This window comes from Mustelus asterias, chromosome 14 (genome assembly GCF_964213995.1).
Source record: "Mustelus asterias chromosome 14, sMusAst1.hap1.1, whole genome shotgun sequence".
Taxonomy (NCBI): Eukaryota; Metazoa; Chordata; class Chondrichthyes; order Carcharhiniformes; family Triakidae; genus Mustelus; species Mustelus asterias.
The window spans coordinates 44,960,523-44,980,211 of record NC_135814.1 but is presented as its reverse complement, the minus strand read 5'-3'; the positions used below and the strand labels follow the sequence as shown (position 1 = coordinate 44,980,211).

Below are 19,689 nucleotides of genomic sequence, written 5' to 3'. Positions count from 1 at the left end.
CCCCTGCTCACCCTTTCTGCCTAAACCCTGTAAGCCAAAGCCTTATAGCTCACACTCTGCTTCCCACTCACTCCACTGCCCGCTCCCAACACTGCCCGCTGTATATTGCAGCCTACCTTTTATACTTCACGTGCTTAAAAAACCCTTCCCAGACTCCTTAGCAGCCCACTTCCAGTTTTCACTTTAAACCTAAAAGACTACTACAAAAGTAAAGGCCAAAAAAAAACCACACACTAGCTGACTAATTAAATAAATAAACAATTCAATTAATCTCTCACCAGCACTGCTGCCTCCAATCACTCCCTCTCAGCTTGCCCCAGTGGAACTAATCGCTGCACTGACAGATGAGCGTATGCGCAGTGGCCTGCTCGGCACTATGCTGCCGGCCTCTTGGGCAGGAATAGGCCCCGCCCACCACTTTTCAGCGTGAATCACTCTAAGGCATTCTGCATTGCACAGTGTGTCAGAGATTCATTCAGGTAAGTACACCCAAAACATTCTCCCATTTCCTCACCCGTTAGACTCTTAGTTTTGCTTTTGGAGAATCCTGGCTGACACGTCTTGCAGAATTCAACCGCATCTCCCTGCAATCCCAACCAGTAAAAGTTCTTCATTAACTGAGCCGGAGTCTTTCTTATTTCTAGATGACCTGCCATCAGAATCTCATGGGCAATCCATAAAATTTCCTGCAGTAACCAGGAGGGGCAGCAATTTGATTTTTCTACTGCCAATTCCTCATCTGCTGTTCTGAGGCTTTCTACATTTCCCCATCAATATGCAATCTTTCAGGTTATAATATTCAGGAACACTTTGATTCTTCCTCAGAATATGTTGTCTGAGGTAGTCCCCGCAAACCAGGATCTTTCTGCTGAAATCCAGAAATCTTGGTGAAATAATCCAGCCTAGTTATTTTCAGGGGCTTTAACCAGATTCAAATTCACCCCCAAAAATTGTAAGTGAACATCTGAATTATCCTCCTCCTTAATTGATTCTGTTTCAGTCTGTCATTTAGCCTGAGCCCTAGTAATCAAGCAATCTGGGAACAATCCAGAACATTTTCCTATAAAATCCATTTCACACGTCAGTCGGTTCTCTCAAAACTCTCGGAGATGCAAATGTTCTCAAACATGCCAAATCATTACCCAGTATAAATCTACCTCTTCAACAGGTAAATTAACAGTTCCCACAGCAACAACTCTGCTTACTAAGTCACTTTGTGAATTAACTTTATACAAGGAAACAAGTTCCTATCTTCCATGAATACCCTCTAATCAATATTTTTTTTCAATCAAATTATCTGGAAGACAAATCTAATCATCCGCACCAATACCTCTCAAAATATTTTGTTACTTGTTTTGTTGGAGGAACAAAATAATATTTCCCTTAGAGCCAAAACCTCTAATCTCCAGTAACCTGATGCACTCCACTCCTTCAGTACCCAGGGATGAAACCCCTTGACTATCCTGAGCCAAATCTACCACAATAAATCAGATCTGTGGGAATACTTTGCAATTGCACTATTGTCGCTGTTTTATCACTTTGTTACCTTCAGTGGTGTAATCATTTCCAAAGCTTCCTTCGCCATCCTGATTACTGCCAGATTTAATTTTCAGCTTCTAACAGTTTGCTTTTACATGCCCTGTCTTATGGCAGTGAAACATACTAGTTTCTTTTCATCGCTTTTATCAATACTATTGTTATTACAGACTGGAAGAGCTTCCATCTTTTCCCTAAAGCCAGAATCTTGTCCATTCCTAAATTTTCTTTTCCTCCAGTTTCCCTGCGGGGTTACAAATGACGCTCTACTGCCTCTAGCTGCATATGTGGTATATCATGCCCATTTGCTAGAATAGCAGCTTACTTTATTTTTGAAACCATACAGATTTCCAAAAGACCTAATAGCTAAAGTTTTTAGATTATTCTATTAGTATTATTTCCCTCATATTCTCAAGAGTTTCTTCTATTTTCATAGATCAAAACAATTGGTCAAACAGAAGTTCTTTCCCCCGAGCAGATGGTCCAAATTACGTTGTTTTTCCTCATAGTATAAAATTTTAATTTATACTTTTTCGGGATAAGGTGGATTACAAGTCCAGTGACGATGGCAATAACACTACATATTTCCCCCACTAATCCCCTAATTTACACATCTGGGACACGAAAGGGCAATTTAGCATGGCCAATCAACCTAACCTGCACATTTTTGGTGTGTGGGAGGAAACCAAAGCACCCGGAGGAAACCTACGCAGACATGGGGAGAATGTGCAAACTTCACACAGACAGTTACTCAAGGCTAGATTTGAACTTGGGTCCCTGGCACCATGAGGCAGTAGTGCTAATCACTGTGCCACCATGCCACCCCTTCCCAGCTAATGTTCCTAACTAAATCAAAACTCAGAAGTGTGGCACGGCTCATTATCCAAACTATTAGTTCCTCCTACACACAACCTAAGCTGTTCTTTTTTCAGTTTATGCTGCATAATTTCTTTCCCGCTTTTAAACCCTTCCTCATTCTCTTTCTTCTCTTGTTAACTTCTCTTTCTGGAATTCAGTTTCAAGCTTCTGCATTTTTTTTTAAGCACACTCTTTCTTGGGAAAGGCGATGGTGTCTAAAGTTTTTAAAGTTTATTTATTAGTGTCACAAGTAGGCTTACATTAACACTACAATTAAGTTACTGTGAAAATCCCCGAGTCGCCACACTCCGGCACCTGTTCGGGTACAGAGAGGGAGAATTTAGCATGACCAACGCACCTAACCAGCACATCTTTTTGGACTGTGGGAGAAAACTGGAGTACCCAGAGGAAACCCACACAGACATGGGGAGAACGTGCAGGCTCCACACAGACAGTGACCCAAGCCGGGAATCGAACCCGGGTCCCTGGCGCTGTAAGGCAGCAGTGCTAAACACTGTGCTGCCCATGGTACTGATATTGTCACTGGGCTAGTAATTCAGAGATCCAAGGTAATTCTCTGGGGACCCGTGTTCAAATTCCACCATGGCAGAAGGTGAAATTTGAATTCAATAAAATCTGGACTTAAAGTCTAATGATGACCATGAAACCATTGCCAATTCTCAAAAATCCAGCTGGATCACTGAAATCTGCCATCTTCACCTGGCCTGGTCTACACGTGACTCGATCCACAGCAATGCGATTGACTCTTAAATGCCCAAGCAAGACTTTCAGTTCAAGGGCAGTTAGGTATGGGCAATAAACCACATCCCACGAATGAATATTTTTAAAAAATCCTGCAAAGTGCCCCAATTTTGTTGTGATCTATGTTGAGACTAGTAACTTGTCAAAAAACCCCGAAATCTCAGTTAGTTACTGAAAGAATGAAGTCACAAAATTGCATGGTTTAAACAGATTACTGGAAGAGTGTCAAACAAAGCAAACATTAAATATCATTTTAGGTAACCACCTATGCAAAAAAACCCAGATTCAGCATAAATTAAATTTGAATGGGCAGGAAAGTTGCAATTAATTATAAGCAATATATCACACATTAAATGGCAGCTAAGATTTACAAATTAGCTTGACAGTCCACTCAGTATTTTTAAAGCAACCTCAGTCAAAGTCCTTCAACACCATCTTCTTGATGCAGAATTGGAACTCTTGAAGGATTTAGCTTGACCCGCAGCTGACAACAGCACGCAACCAACTCTGATTCTATGGGCACAGGCTTCACCATAAATGGCACGCACCTGGTGAATCTCCTAACACTACTTACAACAGTCTGGATGGCATAGATCCACCAATGCTATCTTTAAAATAACAAAAACAGTTGCAGTAACAATATATTTGCCCATCCTCAGCTTCTGGATCGAGCTTCCATCTTCTTCAACCTGCATCGTTTCTTGTGCTTGGTTGGCACGGTGCCCTTTTGTGGTTTTTAACCAGTTTCAATCCCCCAAGAAGTTTTGGTTTCCAATTTCATTCGTACTTTCCTTAGAAACTGGAAGTGTTATTTTCCTTTCTTAGTTTATTTTTTTGATGAGGGTCTGTCTCAAAAACTACAAGATTTAAAACCACAGATTCCATCACAATAATGTGATCTGCTTTAAGATGATGATAGAGAAGAACACAAGCTGACAATCAATAGATTGGAGAGAAGCTGATTTAGGGGGTCTGACAATAAAACTTGAGAAACTAAAATGGGCAGCAATATTAATAAAAAATTGATGTAGAGTAATGGGAAACAAGTTAAAATCATGTTCCGAGTGCAGGAACAATACATTCTGCTAAGAGGAAAGAACAAACAAAACCCTAGTGGAACGCCATAGAATAACAACAAAGGGAAAATTGAAGGTCAGGAAAGAGGCATACATTAAATATATAGACCTCAGAGGAGTGCACAATGAAAAAATACAAAAGGATTAGGAGTGAAGTAAAAATAAAACTAGAAAGGCAAAGAAAAACTATGAAAATAAATCAGGTCACAAAACAAAATAGTAAACTCATTACAGACAAATCATTAAATGAAGGAAGGAATATCACCGTTCAGGATAGATAGGATAATGCCACAGGTAACATTAGAACGATGGCAGAAATATTAAATGATTATTTCGCTTCAGTATTTACCAGGGAGATAGAACAGGTACATGACATGAAGTGAGCAATTTGCTAAATGTATTTAAACAAAGATATAATGAATAAACTAATCAAACTCAAAAGAAGATACAAACCATGGTTTGCACCACATATTTAAATAGGATCTAGAAAAAAAACAGATGCATTACTAAACATATTGAACAATTAATTAGAAGAATGTGTAGCACCAGAGGACTGGTGGATGGCTAATGTAATTCCTATATTTAAGGAGGCGGCAGAACATGTCCAGGGAATTATAAACCAGCTAGCTTAACACCACTGGAAAATTAGGGAGTTATTACCAAGAGTAGAACACTTGGAAGTGAAAAATATAATAGGGAATCATCAGCACCATTTTCCAAAGGGAAAATCTTGTTTGACCAAATTATTGCATTTTCTGAGGAGGTAATAGAGAGCGTAAATAATAGTAAATCAGAAGATGTAATTTGTCAGGCTGGTGAAGGATAGTCAATACTGAAGAGCACTGCAAAGATTACAGGAGGACATGAATAAACTTGCAAAATTTGTCAAATAATTGGCAAATGGAATTCACCACGGACAAATTTGAGGTAGTACATTTTGGTAAGTAAAATGTGTAGACATGAGGTTGACTGGTTACTTGGAAGGTGCAAGTCTCGATGGTTAGAGGAACAGAAAGAGGTGTTGGAGCACAAATACACCAGTGACCAAACATTGTGCTACAGTTTAGCAGGCCTTTAAAATAAAGCAAACCAAGCACTAGGTTGTGTTTCTAGAGATAAAGTTAAGTAGGAAAGTTAATACTAAACCTGTATCGAACCTTGCTTAGATCACACTTTGGATAGAATTTTGTCAGTGTCATGCCATTCCCTGGGATAGAACCGGAAGTGTTTGCCATTCTCCTGTTTCCCATGTGATTCCAATTAAAATCTTTCCTGTATGCGAGACATGAGAGATTCTGTGGCAGGGGAAGCTTTCAGTGGTGAAATCTGTCATCAATGGCAATGCTGCAGCTGTGTGCAGGCTTCAAAAGATCCTTTTGGTCAAACAGGGAGGCTCTGCATCGTAATCCAAAATCTTTCCCACCCAACTCCATTGCCATTAATATAGACCTTAATGAGAGCACAAAGCTGATACTTTTTTTTCAATTCAAATTTCACTTGCACATAATTCATGTTACAGTGGTTGCCTTTGTACATGTGCGCATCATCATTATTTGAGACAAGATAAGAGCCAAATCTACTGGCGTGCCTCATGAGTGGCATGCATTGTTCATTACAGGGGAGTTCGGGACATTTTCTTTATTATGGAAGAAACATAGTATTATTATTTTGTTCACTCTGATGGAATATTCATGTTCTACTTGCCGCTTTGTGGGGCATGGCCGATCTTGCTAGTTCAGCTGGCTATCCTTTCTATGCATTGCAAAGAACATTGTCGAAGACTACATGCAGCAGGTATAATGAAAACATTGTAGATGAACTCAAAGCCCCACAGGGATTCTGCCACCCACCTAGAGAGGGGCTCACATTTGGACAATACTGATACCACGCTCATTTTCTTACTTCAACAGACTGAACCCGTCACCCTCCACCAGGCCTTTCCCATTTCACTCCATGCCCCAGACCACACAACTGCTGCCCCTACTGATTCATCCTCGTCAGTCCCATGCCTCCTTGAAAGCTCCTGCTCCACCCCTTTGCGTTGTAGAGCCAAGGAAAATTGCTGACATTACACACAACTGCATAAAGTCAACTAGTTGTTGACACCGTGAAACAAATGTGAATCAGTTGCGGCAAAATTCCCATGCGCTGATCTCATTTTGAAGATAGGACTTCATTTTTTTTTAAGGTTTATGCTAATGGGTATCCATAGAATGTAACAATATTACAAATATGAACCCACCGCAGGTCAGCATGAAGCCTGACAGATTTTAACTGTATCGCGATCCACTGCCAGCAAATTTAATTTTGCATTCTGTCTATTTCAGTCACCCTGCATATCATATTTCCCACTTTTGCAGGCCCCCGTTTAAGTAGTGTGTGACTACAAAAGGATACCAAGGCGCTGGAGGGCGATATCAGAAATATATGGGTAAACATGTATTTATGATCCCAGGAGAGACACGATTTTTAAAAATGTCCCAGTGGTTGAAAATGAATTGAAGAACAAGATTTCATATTTTAAGATTTTTACTGGAACAAACTAAAGTAAACACAAATCAAACATTAATTCAACGCATTAGTTGCCTATTAAGTAAAGAAAAGGTACTTTCGCATTAACTAATACAACTTCAATATATCTTATGAAACCCTTTCACCATGTGCTGCACTGCTGGTAGATATGTAGCATTGTAGGAACTGTCCTCGTCTTTCTCAGTGCCTCAGCAGGATCACATCTCCCCTCCTTGCCAGGTCAAAGCTTCCAGTGTCTTTTAACAATTATTCCATTCCCTTGTTCGAGTTTTCTGAATCTGATCATCACCAACAAGGCACGTCTCAGTGACTCCCAATTCCCCAAATGTTCAGTTTCCTTTCTTCTAAGCAGGAACCAACTCTCACCAGCATTCTGCTTGGGTGGTAACACAGAGTCCAGTTGCTTTCCCACAGCAGTAGTTTATTTGTCTCTGCAACTCACACAGCAGCTGTCCTTTTGCTGAGATATCGTGAAGGTGGTGTACAAACTGGCATCCAGCACTTCAATGGATTTCTGTTTTGGTTCCTCTCCCCATGGCAACCAGATCACGTTCTGTTTCACCTTAAAGAGGATATTTAAAAACACAAGTCTGGTAAGGTTCAGCACTCATGATAATATCAGGAAAGGATTAACAGGCCATGTCTCTTTTCTCTTGAAAAAAGGCATTGGAGGGGTGACCTAATGGAGGTTTCAAAAATTACTGAAGGTTTTGAGTGAGTGGATAGAAAGAATGTTTCTTCTTATGTGTGGAAGTGCATAAACTAAAGGCCAATGTAAGACAGTTACCAAGAAATCCACTTACCCAAAGAGTGCCGAGAATGTGGAACTTGCTACCACAGGGAATGGTTGAAGCAAATAGTATAGATGTATTTCAGGAGAAGCTGGACAAGCATAAAGAAGGGAAGAGAAGAGAGGGTTACAATGAAAGATTTACATGAAGAAAGATGGGAGGAGGCTCGAGTGAGGCATAAATGTGAACTGGTTGGGCTGAGTGGCCTGATTCTGTGTCATATATCCTGTGCAAATCATGCACCCCAACCCGAACACAATGATCTTCGCCAGGCTACTTAGTACATCAAGCCAGTGGTTTCAAATATTTTCATATCGCCTCATGATGTCTGAATGATATGCTAACCATTAGTTCCAACTCACATCAACCAATTCTTAACCTTTAGCTTACTCTGAGAAAACTGGAAATTAATCTTTTAGTACTATATCCCAGCTCCTTGAAGTTCTTCTCCAAAAGCATTTTGCCACATACCCTCTTCCTTCTTTCAAAAATATTCCTATTTCCTCGTTTTTGGTTCCCTCCCCCATAATTTTCCCATTTCCAGTTTACCATGTTCTGAGTAATGTTTATTGAGGGAGGGAGGGGAGGGACCACACAAATGCAAATTATTAGCAGAGACAGAAATGGAAAAGTAACCTAGCTATACTAGAAGCTCGTACCCTTTAATACATGATTTACTACAGGTTGATCATGAATCACTCATTCCTTGAACTGTTTACAGCATATAGGCATAAGATATAGCACAACTTAGTTTTAACATGATTAAGTAAAAGGTTGTGTTTGTATCGCTTATATCTTATGATTCAAGTCCTGGAACTTGTTACTGGCAACAATTATGCTTGTGTTATACACTACAAAAATACTAGAAGCTGGAAAGGTTGAAAGGGATGGCAGTGTACATAGAATGGCAACAGCACAAATGGAAGTCATTCAGCCCATTGTGTCTGTGGTGGTTCTCCTAGAACATCTCAGCAAGTTCCACTCTTCTGCCTTATCCTCGTTGACCTGCAATATTTTTCTTCAGATAATTATCCAATACCTTTTGAAAGTCATAATTGCATACATCTCCATCAGACACACAGGCTATGAATTCCAGGTCCAAGTGTTTAAAACAAATCCTCATGTCGCCTTTCGTTTGTTTGCTGTATTTTACAGCATCACATCTCAAAAACATTATAATTTTTTTCCCACATGCGATTAATTACATTGAAATATCATTATGAAGGCAAATGTGGCACCCATTTTTGCACAGGAAGTCACAAGATGAACACTTGTGTAATTTGCTTTGAGTGAGGTTGGTTAACAAGAAAAACTTTTGCCTGAATACAATGGAGAAATCCCTGCTCCTCTTTCAATGGTGACATAGGATCATTACAATCCATTAAAATATGTACAGGATGTTTGTCTCATCCAAGAGATACCACAATGATCACTTAGTTTTACTTTATGGGCTTAGGTCCTGGGGTAGGGCTTGAACCCAGCATTCTCTAAAAATGTTATGGTAACTGATGCAATAGGCTTGAGCATTGTGGGACGTGATAATAGCCTACATAGGAGTTTCTCAATTTTACCACAAACTTAAATAGGTACTAAAATATTTTTTAAAAATGTACTTAATTCTTAAAATTACAAATCCAGTGTGCAGTGGACTGGGCAAGCCCGAATCCACGTCTTTGCTTGCTCCAAAAAATAAATTCAAATTGAATCCAATTCATGGTCCCCACAAAAGAGAAGATCCAAGCTGACAAAAGGCATCGCATCCCAAGCTTGATCTTAGCTAGCAGGCTGAAAAAAGTGTTACTTAAAAAGAGTTAAACTTTGATGGGGGTTGCTGGGGCGGGGGGTGGATCAAAGTTTTGTTTGCAGGTGGGAAATCGACCAAATATACAAACTTTCAATAGAGAAAATACGAAATATTGCCATTGCAATTTAACTAAAATTTGCATTAAGAACTAATTTCTAAAAATGAGAAATTATAGATAGAGAGAATTTTGTCAGTCAAAGATGAGTGATTCACCAAATAAAATTCATTCAAAAATCGGAGAATTGTGGGTAGAATGGAGGAAATAATGTTGAACCACAATTGTGAATGATACAGGAAGCCAACATAGCGTGGGATCTTGTGGTCAGTGGCAAATGAATGAAGTCAGCCATTCATTACACTTACACTTGTTCCTGGACTTTTAAAAATAAGCTTTTGCACTGGAACTTATGGCAATGAGAAATGCATTTTGACACAATGCCCTGTACAGGGTACCCAAAACATGTGCGAACAGGCCAAGCAACTACATCTCTAACCAGTGAAGAATCCATATTAATGTATGTAAAGCTGCATATTGTTGAGTGAACTTCCAGGTCCTGACCCCATACCATCTCAGCACTGGATTTGATGAGGATGACATTGCATCAGGGAGTGAACGGTGGAGATCTAAATTCATCAAAAGCAGAGTGAAATGATCTCAAAATATCATCTGGAAGCAGGTGGAGTGTGCATTCTTCAACCTGTCAATGCCATGCCATTACATGAACCATAATGTCACAATTCAGCACTGCAAAAGTATCTGCTGATGGAGGCAAGTTCTCACGCTACTGTTCCTCCATCTCCCACACGGCCAGCAGTAGAGGCGGAGCCTATGGCTGCAGGAGGGTTGTTATCTGCAAAGATGAAGCACCAGAGCCTGCACCATCACATCATTCAAGTTCATCCTCCAACAGCACAGATAAGCTCACCTCAATGGGTCTTCAATATTGAACGGGTGGCATAAGGTGAAGTGCATTGCACGAGTAAGCAGGAGATGGGAAGCAGGGACATTTGTGGCGTCGCCCTTGACCTCTCCCAAGGTCCTCACAGATGTTAATTTTAGCCAATTTGATTCACTCCACGTGATATCAAGAAATGGATGCGTACGCTGGATACAACAAAAGCATTGATAACATTCTGATTGCGTTGCTGAAATTTTGTGCTCCAGAACTAGCTAGTTACAACGCCAGCATCTACCTGACAAAGTGGAAAATTAGCCAAGTATATCCATCCCAAAAAATGCAGGACAAATCCAATTAGCCCAGTTACTGCACCCCATCAGCTAAATCAAGTGTTGTCATTTGTGTCATCAAATGGCACTTACCAATACCTGCTCACTCATACTCAGTTGGGTTCTGCCAGGACCACGCAGACCCAGATCTAATCACAGTCTTGGGCCAAACATGGTCAAAGGATCTTAATTCCAGGGGTGAGATGAAATGGACTGCCCTCATCAAGGTAACATTTGACCAAGAAAGATGGTAAGTAGCTTAGGAAACTTGAAACAAATGGGAATCAGGGGAAGTCTCCACTGGGTGGTATTCTACCTAACACAAAAGATGATGATTGTGGTTGGAGTGCAGACTCGATGGGCTGAATGGCCTCCTTCTGAACTGTAGGGATGCTATCACAGCCCTAGGACACTGCTGCAGGAGCATTCAGGGTAGTGTCTTAGGCGCAACCATTTTCAGATTCCCCAATGACCTTTCACTTTGTCATAAGGTCAGAGTTGGGAATATTCATTGATGAATGATGATTCAGCTCTATTCACAATTCCACAGATAAAGCAATCCATGCTCGCATGCAGCAAGACCTGGACAACTTTCAGACTTTGGCCAATAAATCGGAAATAACATTAATGCCAGGTAATGATAATCTTCAACAAGAGAGTCTTTGGATCTCCCTTTACCTTCAACATCCTGAGGGAGGTGGACGCCATTGATCAGAGACTTAACTAGACCAGGCATATAAACAATGTGGTTACAGGAGAAGGTCAGAGTCTGACCCGATTCTGCAGTAATACCTACTGACTCTCCAAAGCTTCGTCATTTACATGGCAGAAGTCCAACTTTGTTGGAATACTTTCCATTTGCCTGGATGACCATTGCACCAAAAACAGTCTGGAAGATTGACACCATGCAAGACAAATACATCTCATTTGATTGTTACCACACCCTAAACATTCATTCCCTCAATCACCAGCACATCATGGCTGTAACGAGTACAGTCTCCAAGATGCACTGTAGCAACTCCTATATCTTATGTTCTTATGACCCATCAGATCTCTCCATCTTTCAATGCAATCATGGCTGATCCTCACCCTCAGCTGCATTTTGTAGACTGCTCCCCAATTCAAAGACATCAAAATCTGTTAATTACAGACTTCACTAGAGCATCTAGAACCTTCTGGAATAGAGAATTCCAAAGATTCACAATCCTTCCACCTCAATGGTTCGAGATTAGAAGATTATCCTAGGATGAGAGGCTGAGTAAACTGGTTCTATACTCTCTGGAGTTTAGAAAAATTAGACGTGATCACATTGAAGGGGTTTGACAGAGTAGGATTGAGAGGATGTTTCCCCTCCTAAAATACAGGGGGGCACAAAGATGGGAAATGTTGTCACTCTAAGGATTCTGAATCTTTAGCATTCTCTACCTCAGAGTATTGTGGATGCCCAGTATGTAAATGCACTTCTGATTTTTTTTTCTTCAGTATTTCCAGTTCTATTTGACTTGGAAATTGACTGACATATATGTTGACAAATTTATTTTAATGATTTTTGCCCGTATTTCATCAAGAAGCCTCCTCAGGCACTTTATGCATCTTTTGAAAATCCACATATACACAGCATCCACTATACTTCCTTCAATAAACACTTCACTTCTCCACAGAAGGACTGAATGCATGATGACCTTTGAACCAGAAAGAGTAAAAGGAAAAATTGTAATTACTTTTAAATATCTGTGGAATCTGTAACTGTTTTCAGGAGTGTTTGAAAAGGACTGTAAAAGGGATCATGTCATTTTCTTGGATAGTAAGAAATACTGGTCCATGTGACTTTGCAACCCTTCCGAAAGTGAGGCAATCAGAATTGGACAGAATACTCAAGCTGTGGCCTAACTAGGGTTCTAGAAAGGCTCAGCATAGCTTCCCTGTTTTTGCACTCAACATAAAACCCAAGATCACATCAAGAGAGCCAGAGTGTGGTGAACAAAACACGTATATCCAGCCACCTTCAAAGATCGATGCACATGCACCCTGTATCTCACTGTTCCTGAACACACTTCAGAATGTCGTCATGAAGTCTATATTGCCACACCCGTTCTGCCAATGCATTACTTCACACTTCCACATATCAAGTTCCATTCGTCTAGCCTACGTCCTGTTGCAGTTGATTTGCATCATCCTCATTGCTTGACATTCCAAGTCTGTTATCGCCACATTTGTAAATTTATTTCTGTATTCCAATATCCAGTAACATCTTCCCACTGCCTCCCCGCAGCATTGTAAGACAATGGTGTTCCTCAAGGTTGTGCGCTAGGGTTGCTGCTCTCGACAAATAACTAGAGGCAGTGGCTCGACAAAAGTATCATCCTTAATGATGGGTGAACCCTGCACATTACTGCAAAAGACATGTATTTGCTGCCATTTTCCCTGGAAGTGCCAAGTGGATGATCACGGCAGCACGGTGGTGAGCACTGCTGCCTCATAGTGCCATGGACCCAGGTTCAATACTGGCCTTGGGTGTCTGCCTGTGTGGAGTTTGCATGTTCTCCTGGTGTTTGTGTGGGTTTCCTCCCACAGTCCAAACATTTGCGGGTTAGATGGATTGACTATGCTAAATTGCCCCTTAGGTGTCCTAAGATGTATAGGTTAGGTGGATTAGTTGGGTAAATACATGGGAGTTACAGGGATAGGTTAGGTCGTGGGTAAGACTCACTTTCGGAGAGCTAGTGCAGACTCGATGGGCCGAATGGCTGTCTTCTGCACTGTAGGATTCTATGATCTCAGCTTCCTCTTAAGGTCCCCAGCAGCACAGATGTCAGACTTCAACCAATTTAATTCACTCCATGATGTCAAGAAATCTGTAATCCGGAGACCCACTGCAGGACCTGGAGTCCTGGGTTCAAATCCCGCAATGACAGATGGTGAAATTTGAAGTTTAAAAATCTGGAATTAAAAGGCTAATAATCATGAAACCATTGTTGATTGTTGGAAAAACCCATCTGGTTCACTAATGGAATCTGATATCCTTACTTGGTCTGACCTACACGTGACACCAGATCCACAGCAATCTGAAAGGAGGGTAGTAAGGGTTGGGCAATAAATGCTGGCCTAGTCTGTGATATCCACCATTAATGAATAAAATAAAAAAGTGCAAATGATCAAAGTGTTATGAGATCTGAACCCTCGCTCTCTGGATTGTTTATCCCGTAACAGTCATTATATTTTGACATGCTTGGAACAGGGAAGGTAATATCAGCAAGTCCATGGATTCCTCCAAATTGTGGCTGGAGAGGACAGAGGAAAAGGAATTAAGGAGACTATCAATAGTGGAGGTAAGAATCTAAGCCCACCTTTACTTTCCAGGATATCCCTGGAATAATGGGTGTTCTGACAAGGGAGACTGAAATCCACTGGTACTTACTGTTATTGGAAAGATTTGGTGATGGATGTCTGAACAAGGAGATAGCAAGGAAGAAAAGGGGATCAACATGATTAACCCCTCCTTTCAGATAACATGAAGAACTATATCAGATAGAAAGCAGGACAAGGGGATCTGAGATTGAGACCAACTTCTCAGCCTTGATTAATTCATTCAATCCATGGGCTGGGAGAGGATGCCTTGGGGTGGAGAAGGATGTAAAAGGAGAAGCGCAAGGTACTGAATATGACAATAGGGTATAAAGAGAGACCAAGTTGGTGATAAGGGCAATGCAATCATCATGTTAATTTGGGACTTTCCTGGACATTGTCTCCCACCTGCTGCCTTTATTTGGTAAGCATGAGGGGGAGGGGGATATGGAGAAATGGGCTTCGATGCCTGAAAAATCAAGGTGAAAATCATCCCATGAAAAATACTCTAGGTAGAAATGATTTATTTTATGCCAAACTGAATTCAGTCAAGACAGGAGAAGAATGACTACACTTGAAACACTCAGCAGGTTTGTTCACAGCCATAAAGAGAAAAAAATAAGGCTAACACTTCAGGTCAATGATCTGTTGTCAGAAACCACCTTGCTCTGTGCACTAGTGCTGCTGGACCTGTGGAGTTTCCAGTATTTTCTCCTTGTATTTCAGATTTCCAAAGTCTTGGAATCCCCCCCCCCAGTAAACCAGCAACAGACTATAGTCATCTAACTAGTACAAAGCAAAAATGTAAAACAGTTGCATTTGTACTTGTATGTTACTTTTGACACCATGTACCTAAGGAAATTTTGTATTCGTTTATGAACGTAGATTATTTTTAAAAAAGGAGGCCAGAGTCACAAATAATTCACTCTTCCCCTGGGTGAAGCAAGCTGGGCTGAATGGTTCTCTTCATCCATAATTATCTTGCTATCTATGAATAAAAATTCTTCTCCACACCAAAAAAAACTCACTTACTTCATAAATTCAAATATTGAAGCACTGTTTGAAACAGAGCACAAGATATTGAGCTGAAGTTATTACGTATCGTTTGGTACTTTATTCTTAAATTTAAAAAGCCAATTAAATTCAGAGTTCCCACGAGGGACAAACCAGGTCCAAGCTGACAAGACAAGGATATACATCCCACTTTGGACTCCCCCCCCCCCCCCCCCCCGGCTCAATCTGAGCATCATCTTGGCCAAAGGGCCAAGGAAGCTTTTGAAAAATTGCATCAGGTGAAGCCTCAGTTTAACCTCACTGGCTACCCTGAGCACTTACACTTGATCTTGGCCAAAAGGCCGAGAACTAGGATGTTACTGTAAAATAATTTGGATTATAAATGTAGTAGCAATTTATGATTACACTTCCTCAAAAACAGTTGTAAAAAGCCAAAAACATAACAAGAATTTTTTTTGTTGAAACTTAATGCCTTTAATAATTTTATGAACAAAGAAAACCACTACGTTGATCACCACATCCATGTTTGATAAGGCAGACAATTTTACCTGGATTTCAAAAGATTGAATGCATTTCAACATCATTCGTCAATGGAATACTCAGTCCCAATCAATTTGTCTTAAAATTGCAGCAAAGGCCTTATTGACAGGTATGATTCTATGTACTCATGAAAGGAGACACAACTTGGGCAAAAATTAGCCATTTAAATATAGAAGTTTCTAATGACATCCGATAACCTGTGATTCCTGCATCTCCTGCAAATTCTGGAGTCGAGTTTCTGGGCCCAAATTTCATCCAAGTCAGACTTGTAATCTGCTGCAAAACTGTGGACGTCCACATTCACTCCAAGACAAGAAATATTAAAGAGAGAAGTAGATTATACACATATACAATGTGTTGCCTTTCTGCTTAGTTCCTAATGCTAACTTATAAAATAAAAAGCTTTGCTTAATTGTTATTTTATCAAATTATAAAGCATGTTATCATTTTAAGTGTAGTCACAAAACTGAGAGACTGCACCTAATGTTTCAGTATTATTCTTTGATGCTCCACTAGCAATTTCTAGCAAATGCAAATCGAAATATGAATACAATGTTTCGCCATTTGAATAAAGACTACAGGGGCTTTTCTCACTGTTGCATTGATTCCATTTGTGCTATACAAGCCCCATCACGAGTCCATTAAGCAGAATCTCCCAATGTTCTACTCCTGTCAAAGCTATCTTGTTCATCTTCGGAATCTTCATCTGTAGCTGTGAAGATTTAATATAAAAATTAATTTTCAATTAAGAACGCTTGCAAATGCCTGCTAAGATTAACTAGTTTTAGTTGTACTAAATTTAAAACGTTATACTGGTCTCCATGGCCTATGAAAAGATGACTAGGCTTGTCACAGTCATTGCAATGCTGTGGCTGTGACAAGGCAGTAACTACATGGCAAATATTTTTATCCCTCAATATTCCAAAAGTCAAGGCACAAATCTCATTGCAGCGCAGGCAACAAATCAACCTGATGAAAACAAATGTCAAAAATTCCTAAATTGCTGAAGCAGGTTTACACTCCCATTGCATTTGCCTATAAAGTTGGTGTTTTATGATGTTAGTTCCCTGCAAAATAAATGGACCTCAGTAATAAAGATACAAAGGCTGAGAAATGGCACCTGGTAGTGGGTGGCATTGAATCATAGAATTCATAAAATAGAATCTCTACAGTGCAGAAGGAGACCATTTGGCCCATCGAGCCTGCACCAACGACAATTCCACCCAGGAATCCCCATACCCACTAATTCCTGTGACACTAAGGGGCAATTTAGCTTGGCCAATTCACCTAACCAGCACATCTTTGGACTGTGGGAGGAAACCGGAGCACCAGGAGGAAAACCACGCAGTCATGGGGAGAATGTACAAACTCCACAGTCATCCGAGGCCGGAATTTAACCTGGGTCTCTGACGTTTTGAGGCAGCAATGCTAACCACTTTGCCACCCCACTGTCCCATGTTTGCATTTTGTGCCGCAGGACTAAAGTCAAATTGTAATCCACAACTGAGTCTCCGTTCTGCCTCATTTCCATAAAGCCAGTGAGCTGCAGGAATCAATTAGGTGACCTTATGCAGTTCATTAGTCATGTTGTTCATATAATAAGCTAGCTCAGATGCCAAGCCAATCCACAGGCCAGATCCTGATTTTGGTGGAAGGAATGGTGCAGTCATAAACTGGCAATGATGGTGTCAAATCAGGAAGAGTTGCTCCTCCTGGTGCCAGCAAAGCACGTTTAAAAATTATGAAATTTATTTCTTCAGTGGCTTCAAGCAGTTCCTCTAAAATCACTAGTTAGAAACCAGGAAAATCTAAAAAAGGAGCATGTTTTGCACCAATCTGGCAATTTTGGCTCTAGAACCCCAGTTAATACATTCATGTGCTAGCATAGGGGATCTGTTACCTGGGGCTTTGGCTAGCTGTTTCATCACCTTAATACCACTATTACACGGAATTATAGAATACAAAACATAAGGAGACTATTCAGCCCATCATGATTTTAAAACTTAAAGGCAATGATGTGGGCATCAAAGTAGAGTTAACTGAAGTGAATTGGGATATCTGAATAGAGGATAGATGAATAGAGAAGCAGTGGCAAACATTTAAGATATTTCAGATTACTTAGAATAAGTATTTTCCTAAATAAAAAAATTCTAAGGGGAGGGCCCACAATGGTTTAACTGAAGTTAGGAAAGTGTCACCCTCAAGGACAAAGTGTATAACTACACAAAGATGAGTGGCTGGTCAGATGATTGGTCAGAGAGTTTCAAGAATGACAGAGAATGACCAAAAGATTAAACAGGAGAAAGAAATTAGAAGAGGAAGCTAGCTAGAAATGCAAAACAGATGGCAAGAGTTTCTACAGGCATTTAAAAAGGAAAAAAGTACTGAGTTTTCGTCCTCTAGAGAGTGCAAATGGGGAGTCAGATAATAAAGGAAATGGTGAATGAAATGAAGAAATCTTTTGCTTCTGTCTTCACTATAGAGGGTACACAAACATTCCAGTAATAGCTGTAAATGAAGAGGTGCAAGGGAGAGGCGAAGTTGGTCAAATTACAATCATGAGGGAAGTGGTACTAAGCAAACTGAGGGAGCTGCAGGCTGACAAATCTCCAGGTCCTAACTGAACTTCATGCTAGGGTCTTAAAGAGATAGCTGATGAGGTGTAGTAGACGGGTTGGTGTTAATGTTCCAAAATTCGCTAGATTCTGAGAAGGTTCCATCAGAGTGGAATGTAGCAAATATCACCCCTCTATTTAAGAGGGGAAGCAGAAGTCAGGAAACTACAAACCAGTTAACCTGATGTCTGTTGTGGGGAAATCAATCATTAAGGAAGGAAGTTATAGCTAGGTACTAAATCAAGGTAATTGTGAAGAGGCAGCATGGTTTTGTAAAGGGGAAATCATGTTTAACCAATTTATTGGAGTTCTTTGAAGGAGTAACATGCACTATGGATAAAGGGAAGCCTGTGAACACTGTTTTAGGGATTCCCAGAAGATATTTGATAAGGTGCCACAGAAGTTATTATGGTCATGGGGCAGGGGTAACATATTAGCATGGATAGAAGATTGGCTGGCAGAAAACAGAGGAGTATGCAGAAATGGGTGTTTTCTGATTAGCGGTATGCAATGAGTGAGGAGTCTCAAAGGGGTCTGTGCTGGGGCCTGAACCTTTTACAATTTATATCAATGACTTCAAGGAAGTAAGCAAAAGGCATGTTGTTAAATTTGCATATGACAAAAGTAGGTAGAAACTATGTTGTGAAGAGGCAAAAGGAGGTTGCAGATGGACAGATAGGTTGAGTGGGAAAACATCTGGCAGATGGAATATAATGTAGGGAAAATGTAAAGTTGCTCACTTTGACAGGAGAAATAAAGAAGCAGCGCATTACTTGAACTGAGAATGACTGCACAAATCCGAGGTGCGAGGGATCTAGGTATTCTATGTGCAATCACAAAAATTAGTTTGCAGATACAGCAAGTAATTAAGGCAGCTAATGGAATATTATCAAGAGGAATTGAACATAAAGGGAAGGATGTTAAGCTTCAGTTATACTTCTTTTACGGGAGTCCCTCAGGGTCAAGGATGACTTGCTTCCACTATGGGGAGGTGGGTTCTGCAGTGGCTGAATAGTCCAATTCTGGAGCCACAGACTCTGCTGCAGGTTTGGCAGGTGGTGTTTGATGGTGGGCAGGTCTGGATTTGGTGCTCTTTTCGGTATTTATGCTTGGCCTTCGCCCAGTGACACTGGTCATAGAGTCAGAGGTTTACAGCATGGAAATAGGCCCTTCGGCCCAACTTGTCCATGCCACCCTCGTGATAGGCACCTTCGCAGATGCTTCTACTCCAGTTTGTGTGTTCTAAGGCAAGTAATTTCCACACGTCGAAGGGGATATTGCATTTATTTAGGGAGGTTTTCAGTGTCCTTGCAGTGTTTCCTCTGCCCTCCGAGAGACAGCTTGCCACGGCGGAGCTCAGAGCACTTGTTTCGGGAGTCTTGTGTTGCAGCTGGTTGAGTGTGACCAGTACTTTGATGCTGCAGATATCAGCCTGGGACAGGACACTCAAATTGGTATGCCTATCATACCAATTATACAGGGCTCTGGCGAGACCACACCCCGAATGATGTGCACAGCTTTGGTTGCCTTATTTAAGGATAGTAGAAATGTCTTGGGGTGGGTTAGAGGAGGTTTACTAGATTGACAG

At 40.7% G+C, this 19,689-nt stretch overlaps 1 protein-coding gene across 16 annotated transcripts in view; it reads right to left on the bottom strand.

The window, feature by feature from the left end:
- Positions 1–6,746: 6,746 nt before the first annotated feature.
- Positions 6,747–19,689, bottom strand: part of marchf7 (membrane-associated ring finger (C3HC4) 7) — a 51,413-nt gene continuing 38,470 nt past the window's right edge. For 5 of the 16 annotated variants that reach the window (XM_078228307.1, XM_078228310.1, XM_078228312.1 and 2 more), the window contains one exon: positions 14,449–16,198. In XM_078228307.1, coding sequence (XP_078084433.1) covers positions 16,128–16,198 — 71 coding nt within the window. In that variant the 3' untranslated portion in view covers positions 14,449–16,127. Of the gene's footprint in view, positions 7,327–7,567; positions 7,647–13,297; positions 13,528–14,448; positions 16,199–19,689 lie in introns of those variants that run through there. The other 11 variants (XR_013499525.1, XR_013499529.1, XR_013499530.1 and 8 more) reach the window with 4 other exon arrangements.